The sequence below is a fragment of the Hirundo rustica genome, chromosome 7, assembly GCF_015227805.2.
Source record: "Hirundo rustica isolate bHirRus1 chromosome 7, bHirRus1.pri.v3, whole genome shotgun sequence".
In the NCBI taxonomy this organism is placed as follows: domain Eukaryota; kingdom Metazoa; phylum Chordata; class Aves; order Passeriformes; family Hirundinidae; genus Hirundo; species Hirundo rustica.
In genome coordinates this window covers 24,801,981-24,810,280 of record NC_053456.1, presented here as the reverse complement: position 1 = coordinate 24,810,280, position 8,300 = coordinate 24,801,981, and the positions used below count along the sequence as shown (strand labels likewise).

The window sequence follows — 8,300 nt, the reverse complement described above, 5'->3', positions numbered from 1 at the left end:
AATTCTGAAATTGTTTTAAGCTCCAGCAGCTTTGTGTGTTGACTGGCATTTAGTGAGTGAGAGTGTCAGAGTAATGCAAAGGAAACAGGATTTGAAACTAGGACAAGTTTTTTGTTTAAACATGTACAGGAGGTGCTGTCAAAGGCATCACAGCTACTTTCTGCAAGTGAGTAACTCTGCTGGAAGTGAAAACTTGATTGGTAGTGTCTCTGAAGCACATCACAGCAGCTGTAACTAGACTAATAGAAGAACTGACAGATTGTAATGGTGGCTGGAGGAGGAGGAGAGCTGAGAACGGAAGTGTCGGCGTGAGCACCCAGGCTGTCTCTGAAGGGCAAAACACAGGGTCAGAGAGGGAAGGTTCATGTTGCCTTCACTGCTTTCTAACATGTAGCCACTTCCTTTTCTTCTGAGAACAGTGAACAAGAAATGAACTTGAATTTGGGCAAAGCGTAAAGGTTTTTATTGAACCATACATAACTAATGAACAAGATTATACACTGTCAGTATTTTCATGGAAAATAGACTTCATGAAACACAGCAACATACATCTGCCTTTTGGATAGATGCTAATTTAGCATTTGTAAAACACAAGGCCCCAGCAGAGCTGGAGCATTCTCCCAGCATAGTCTAAGAGGGCTCCTCCTGGAGCCTTTTCTCTAACCAAACTGTCAGCACTGGCTCAGAGACCATCGGTCACCTCCATCACAGCACTTTCCAGGACACAATGCCACTCAAGGGAGCTAAGATCAGGCTTCTAGAGCAGCAGTGTCATACTGCCAGCCTATAGGGAGGCCTCTGTGGAAGTGCAGAGCACTAATGCCAGAAATGGAACCAATAAATATCAATGCAGGGAAAAAAGTCAACATTCCTTTGTACATTAGTGTGCTCTCCTACCTCTGCCCCCCAGACTTGTGGATCAGCCTTGCAATGACACACAAGCCTCTGTCATTATAGTGTTTGGATTTCAGTTGATCAGTAGGCATGATGAAATTTGACAGTAAGATGCTCAACTGCAACAGCAATAGCTCTTAATGCTACACATATATATATATTACATATTGGTACAATCCATCTTAAAAAAGCAATGGCCTAATGTAGCCATTTTTATGTGACATGATTAATCTTCAAATATGAATACATATTCTACTTATTCTCCTCCAAACCATAGAAGTTAAAAAGAATATTCTCTCACCTCCCTGTACACCTTTTGTAAAAAGACAGTTAGTTAATTTATTTCTTTAACTGAAATTAATTAGGACACTTTCCATCCCAGCTAGGAAGTGGTTTCTCTTTTTCCTTGTTACAGTTAACAGTGATGTGGAATGGAATCACTTTTTTCTCTAGCTTTTCAGAAGGCATTTTCACATAGACTCCAGTAGTGAGACATCGTCTTCTCTTTATCTGTAACATATGGGAAGAAAGTAAAATAAACAAGCCATCACATCATAATCATTGGCCCAGCACATTTTAAAGAAACCAATGGATGTTCTTCCTTTACTGAGTAGAATGTATTCTAGATGCCTTTCTCTACTCCTTTATAGAAGATCTGTTAAGTGCATTTGAGGGAGCATCAGGATGTACAGGGGCTATTTACACAAAGGAAAAAGAAAGAGTCCTGCCATTCATTTAGCCCTTTGAAGGTGCTCCTGCTTCAGAGTTCAGTGTTGGTTCAAAGCTAGGAGTGTTCCCACCTGACAGCTTCATTTAACCTCTAGGGACGAGGACTGATTGAAAAATATGGGACAGAGACATTGTTTGGTTTCAAACTAAGGTTCATTACTAACAGTCTGTGAGTGCTGCAGACCCCAGTGGAAAAAGGCAACCCAGACTTACATTTTGCATGCTTTTGTGCAGACATTTCTAGCTGTGAAACTAAAAATGCTGGAAGTTACACTTCCCCATCCAAGGAGAAGGCTGTTTAAATTTGCTTTGCAGAGGTGAATGATGAGAAAAGGAAAAAATCAAATTCTGGGATTTTTTGTGAATCATTTGTGAAATGAGACAACACATGGAGACTGTTGCCTTCAATCCCAGAAACATCCAGAACTTTGCCTGGTTTTAAGCATCCAGCCCTAAGACAAGGCTCAGACTAGCTAATGGAAGCTGATGGTTCTCTTCTACACTGGCAACACAAATGAGCCATAAATAAATATAAGTGGCAGCTCCAGCAAGTTCTCTTATTTTGAATTATTGTAAAAACATTGAGCTACTAAAATAGAGCATCCCACTGGTTTTGTTCCCTGTATTCTTCCCTGTTCTCATTTCTTTCTCCTTGTCCTCATCATACAATGGAGTACTATTAGCAGAAGAGGGCTGAGTTGATGGGACTTACCGCTTTGCCCACAAGAATGGCTGAGATGATGATACTGTAAAGAAAAAATCCTGAGGCAGTAGCTCCTAATACCCAGAGATATATGGCAGTGTCTGGACAAGGTTCTGGATCTAAAACATATGATATCAAACAAGTCATGTCACACATGAGCCTCATAAGGAACGCCCTACACTCAGTAAGTCTACACTGCTTTTTCTCTAGCATGTGCTATCCCAGGATACCACCGGGACTGAGCTCCGAGTCACTGCCTACTCAACCTCCAATGAAAAGAGTCTATCTCTAGAAGAGCTCACACCTTACTCTGTTACTTTTGTGCTTCTGTATCTAACTGCCTAGACCTACGTGTACACTGCATGGTGTTGCTTATGCTATCCTTCCATGGCTATGACTATGCTTGCTTTGGGTGTGCACAGGGAGACCTGAAAGAATTAAGAGCTAATCAAGATTTTCAGCACTGAAACCAGTATTCACCCTCACTTCTTATGAACGGAACTCTGAAGACCTTTGAGACGTAATAGCAACTCCTGTAACTTGGAAATATCCCAGTGCTGTAAACCTGCTTGCCTTACCAATGACATAAAGATGTGTCCCATTTCCCTTGTTCATAAAATAGGGTGGGGGGTACATCCGCTCCATCTTGCAAATGTAAAGCCCGGTGTCATCTGCTTGCAGGCCAGCCAGGGTAAGGGTCACATTGTTTTGGCCAGGGGTAACATGACACTCAATGACCTCTTCCACAGAGAATGTTTTGAACTCCGTGGTGTATGATGAAGCACAGATTTCTGTGAACCCGTCGCCAGTCTGTTTAAGCAAAGTCACTCGAATTTCCTTTGCATTCCCGATGTTCTTGTATTTACACACCAAGCTGGCGACTCCTTGCCTGTTGGCCAGCACCATTGCTGGCTGAGTCACTTCCATTACTGTAAGGAAGTAAAGAACGTGATGGTAAGTGAACTGTCAAGGAAGGATCTGGAGTCATTTACTTCAAACCTGCACAGTAGGAAGGGAGTCCTGCCACCTCCTGTTATCCATGGGTGATTCCTAGAAATGCTGCTTTCAAGAAAGGACTCCAAGATCACAATTCACGTTAGCAGTGCATAAATACTCTTTTAAAAGCTCAAGATATGCTTTGATTACTAAAAATGATATTATAAATCTCAGCAATTACTTCTTGCTTGAATAGTAGGTTATTTGGCCCACTTAGTCAGGCAATGAATGACCTCCATGCTTCAGTTTCCCTCAACACAAACTTTTTAGTATACATAAGAAACCAAAAATGTAGACTATAGATGGTAGGGCTGAAATTTGAAATTTAAAATCAGGCTTTTAAACCACAATTTCTGCCTAATAGAAATAAACATATTTACATTTAGGAACAAAAAAGCTGACATCCTGTATGGAACATGGAACAGAACTGTTCAGCTAACAGTAAAACTGAATAGAAAACCTGTTTGCATACTTTTGTTTCTTATCTTTTTTCTTCTTATTTTTAACTAGCTACTCGCAAGCCACATTATAGCAACAGTATATATTCCAAGCCAATATAGCAGCACACAGCAAAGCCTGATAAACAGACCTCAAAAAATATTTTAAGAGGAAAACAATGTACCATGTACAACCTCACTGACAGCTTTTTGCCACTTCTGTGTTCTACCCTGACACATGATGGAATGGCATTGTCTTTTGCTTTAGTGTGCTGTGAAGATTCAGCATAATTTTTTCAATCTCTTTCATATCAGTCCTTTTTGGGGCAGGGTTTATCTTCTCAGTTCTGCAATGCAAGAATTTCAGATGAAAAGCAGAATTTCTCCATACATTCAAACCTCTCTACCCATGTTATCAGCTGCTACAACTTCACTTGCAGGGCCTGGTTTTTCAAGATCTTTTCTTCCTTCTTGAGCTACTCTGAATGTTGCCCAGTGTCCCTTCAGATAGTACTGCTCTAAAGTCTGTGTCTGATTTTTCAGACACCTTGCAGCGCTCCAAGACCTCACTCCCATCAGTCCTATGTCACCTGCCTCTCCTTGTTGTACCAAGTCCATCCTCTGCAGGGACATGAAACTGAAAACCAGTCAACAACCCCAGGTACCTTGCCTCCTTCATCTACCCACCTTCAGCAATGGCAGTGGTTGTGCAGAGAAAGCCCACGGTGACCAATATTGAGAGCATTCCTGTACTGGGATAGATGCTGAAGGGCCTGAAGGTGTCTGATGACTTCAGACTTTAAGACAAACTGGAACTCTCAGGACTGGAAAAGAGGCGGCACCTTTCAGGATAGTGAATCTTCGAAATGTTTGAACCCACACAGAGCCAGTGTGTATATATAGCTTTGATCGCAGATGCTGTACCTGAAAGTAGTATGAAGCTTTGTTTTGGTTTTACAAGAAAGGAAGTAGTGGGTTTGATTAGTACGTACACAGTTAACCTCAACCAGCGTGAAAAACAACTATTCAGCAGATGGAAAATATATATTCAATCTGAAACTGCCGTCCATTCTGCTTTAAGAATTGTGAGAGGAAAGGTAATCATCATTAGAGCAGTTCAGGCCCTTTTGTAGTGCCAGCTTGCAGAATCATAGCGCTTAATATTTTAGCAATCATCAGGTATTTCCTAGCAGGGCAATGTGCAGAGAACTGTACTTCTGCCTAATGTGGCAAAGTGAATCACTGCAAGCTAGCTTTTTTATGGAGGACTTGCCTCCACCCCCAATTTCTTTGCTTGCTTTAATATTAGTGCTTTTGATGTTTAAAAATCGGTATCGCCTTCAAAATACTGATTGCACTTGCAATTACTTCATCTTTTTGTATTGGCAATGTGACTTGACCCAGAACCCAGCCTCTTTAAGCTTTCCTGTTTCCAAGAAAAAATTATCTAGGTTTATAGTTAATGACTTCCACATCTGTACAGAACTTTTCTACCTACAGACTTTACTGGCTAACTACCTTGACCTCAACAGAGGAAAAGCACTGTGGGAGCTTTGATTATTGCTATCTCTGCTTAGAGAACCTTTATAATTTTAAATCTCAGTGAGACAGTTTTTGCTCATGGACCTTTTAAAAGTCGTGTAAGCTCTGAAAATTGTTTTGCTTTTTTTATATGATAACCTGTCTCATCCATGAATCATTGCCTAAAGAATTCCATCAAAATGAAAGTTCACTTCTGTTATCCTGAAGGCCGGCATTCTTTTTTTTTCACCCACACTTTGAGAAGATCTTTTAGAAGACACTTCATCATTTATAAATGTAGATCTGGTAGATTACAAAGAGCTGTTTTTGCACTGTGACATAGAAAAACTAACAGCATTAGTTCTTGAACACTAGCCCACCAGATCTGGTAGATTACAAAGAGCTGGTTTTGCACTGTGACCTAGAAAAACGAACAGCGTTAGCTCTTGAGCACTAGCCCACCCAATCCAAAGATCCAGGATAAATACTAAGTCTTGAAATCACATAAATACCTAATGATATAAAAAAGTTTATTGCTTCCATACCTAGGTTATGCAATATTTGTTTGTAATGACAGATTCACAGTCATTTTAATCACAACCATCATTTAAAACAGAACTGATGATAAATAAAAATACTGCTATGGGAAAATTAAAAACTTCACCCTTATAATGAGACAGGCATATACTGTATTACTGGTTAAACAAGCTTAAATAAATTTTAATATTAAATGTAAAATAAATGCTATTGCAACATCATGTACCAGAATATTAGTGAGATTTATGGCATGAAATTACAAGGTGATGCCTGACATTTTCATATCCAGAGCAGCAACTAAATTATCTGCCCTTTGTATCTTTTGGACTTGAGTTTTGCATGCAGTTAAACAAATGATACATTTGAACTTCATTGACTATGGTGTCATCTCCCAATAATTGATGGAAGCAGCAAATTGATGGTGCAATTAGGATTGCCATGTAAAGGTCAGTGCTCATGCCACACACACCCACAGGATCTTGCACTGCTAGAGTGACAGGCAGCACTCTGGCACTCCACTCTCTCCTGCCTGAGACTGCTCTAGCAAGCTTTGTTTCCAGTGGTACTCATCTTATTTCCTGGCTCTTTTGTTCTCAGGGTGCATTTTCAGATCCACGACTTTTTCCTTTTTACACTTGTTCCTCCTTAAAAGCTTTGTGTTATGATAATTACTCTTCTGAGTAAAGCACAAGTCTCCCTGTGGAGTCTCTTGAAGTTGTCTCTGTCTTTGCAGAAAGGGCAGCCCAAAGTGAGCCCAGGCTACCTTCAGTTATCCCTTCCAAAGGATAGAGATTACCTTGCCATGGTGCCTTCTACCCTTCCTAATCAGACTTTGGCTCTTGACTTAATGTATGCAGACAGCAGGTAGAAGAGATCTTGTTCCAAATAAGATCTTACTTTCACTGCTCCCATCCTTCCCAGCTCAGTTACAGCGTGGAACAAGGTATTGATAACAGAATGAGTTCCTCACTAAAATAAAATCCACAAGAATCACTGAGGACACCTTATCTCTCCTCTGTGTCCCTTATCTAACTACTCTTCAGCTGGTCAAGAGTCTCTGGATGTCAGCTTGCCCCACCTTCCCTGAAAATATCATATGAAAAATACAGACCGTGCTTTGTGGGTACCAAGACACAGGACCTGTCTTACCTAGTTACTGCACCTTCTTGTCTGTGTAGTCTGGTATATTTTTGCCCCGACTCTTTTATCTTGGGAATTCTTCATCTTTCACCCTTTCCCATAAATGGAACCTTTCACATGGTCTAGTGGCAAGGCAAGGGAATGGCTGAAAGAGGAGCCCTAATTTTGACTTTGAGATTCAGGTCTTTAAGTGAGGTTATTGCTCAGGCTCAGGTTTCTAAAAGTTTGTGCTTTGTGCTCCAAAATATCAATATGATACTCTTCTTTCCTTTAATGCATATACTTGTAGTGCAGTGCTCTTTGTTCTTAGGGGTGATATTAATTCCCATGTCACAGGAAACCTTTATACTTTACATATGCTACCACAGCAGAGTGTCAGAGCAGGGGAGAGGACAGGGCCTTGCAGTGCAAAGCTGCAGAGCCTTAAACAAAGGGTTCAGCTTAGGAGAGGCTTGGGCTTCACAACCTCTTTGAACTTAGCTGAGGGAGGGACACGCAGTTTTACACTGGACTGCACTACTGTGATTACTCAGATTGCTAGGAAGTTAAATAACTAGGTTTCTCACGTAAGTTTCTCTCTCATTTTGGGTTAGTCACTTGCATTCTAGTGATTTGCTTTCCTTCACTGAACACTTGATAGGGCAAACCTTCCTGCTGATACCCTATCAGAATTCCCATTGCAAAATGTTTTTATTCACAAAATTATTTTCACACTTGTAAGCCTCTCTCATGCTGCCCATGTTTTTTTTTTTTTTTCTGTGACCATGCTGCCCATGTTTTTTTCTGTGACAGGAACTTGCTTGGTAAATTGCTTGCGATGTAATGGGGAGAAGAAATTCTTACAATTTGCATAAGTATCTGGTTTCAGGATATTTTGCTAAACTCAAAGTGTGAGATCATGTCTTATTATGTTAAACAGTTCACGTTTTTACCATGTTAGTTTGCCACAAACCTATTGGGGTTTTGAAATGCACTGTCATTTGAAAAATAATCCAGATCTCTAAGTGGTATGGCTGAAGAAAAAGTCTTTTGTACAAAACAAGAGGTAAAGAGAAAAGGAAATAACAGAGTGACTGGAAAAACACCGTTTCATTACCATTAAAGGACTAAAGCCTGGTTAGTTTAAGTAAAGGTCTAGATATGGCCAAGTTTGGTGGATCAGACCTAGTTCCTGAAGGAACCACAATTCACATCACAAAACTGCCGATTTTTAAGCCTCTCAGAATTCTTGCATTTTTCTCAGCTTCTTACCTGGTTTTGTAAGTGCTGCTCGCCAGTACTAAGCCTGTGCCCTCAATCATCCTCAGAAGAGGCAAGGACAGCACTAGTTGAGGAATTCTCTT

General features: G+C 40.4%; 1 protein-coding gene across 1 annotated transcript; it reads right to left on the bottom strand.

Annotated features, from left to right (window-relative positions):
* Positions 1-1,137: 1,137 nt before the first annotated feature.
* On the bottom strand, positions 1,138-4,631 carry CTLA4 (cytotoxic T-lymphocyte associated protein 4). The gene is made up of 4 exons (XM_040069992.1): positions 4,447-4,631; positions 2,905-3,255; positions 2,336-2,445; positions 1,138-1,404 (listed from the first exon to the last, which is right to left on the bottom strand). Exons 1-4 carry the CDS (start codon positions 4,502-4,504, stop codon positions 1,252-1,254), a joined length of 672 nt encoding a protein of 223 aa, XP_039925926.1. The 5' UTR covers positions 4,505-4,631; the 3' UTR covers positions 1,138-1,251.
* Between the last annotated feature and the right edge of the window lie 3,669 nt (positions 4,632-8,300).

Coding starts and splice junctions, on each gene's coding strand:
- CTLA4 (XM_040069992.1), bottom strand. CDS start 4,504: ATGCTCTCAATATTGGTCACCGTGGGCTTTCTCTGCACAACCACTGCC. Junction 3,256..4,446: donor AACCACTGCCATTGCTGAAG/GTGGGTAGATGA, acceptor ACTTCCTTACAG/TAATGGAAGTGACTCAGCCA. Junction 1,405..2,335: donor CCATTCTTGTGGGCAAAGCG/GTAAGTCCCATC, acceptor CATATGTTACAG/ATAAAGAGAAGACGATGTCT.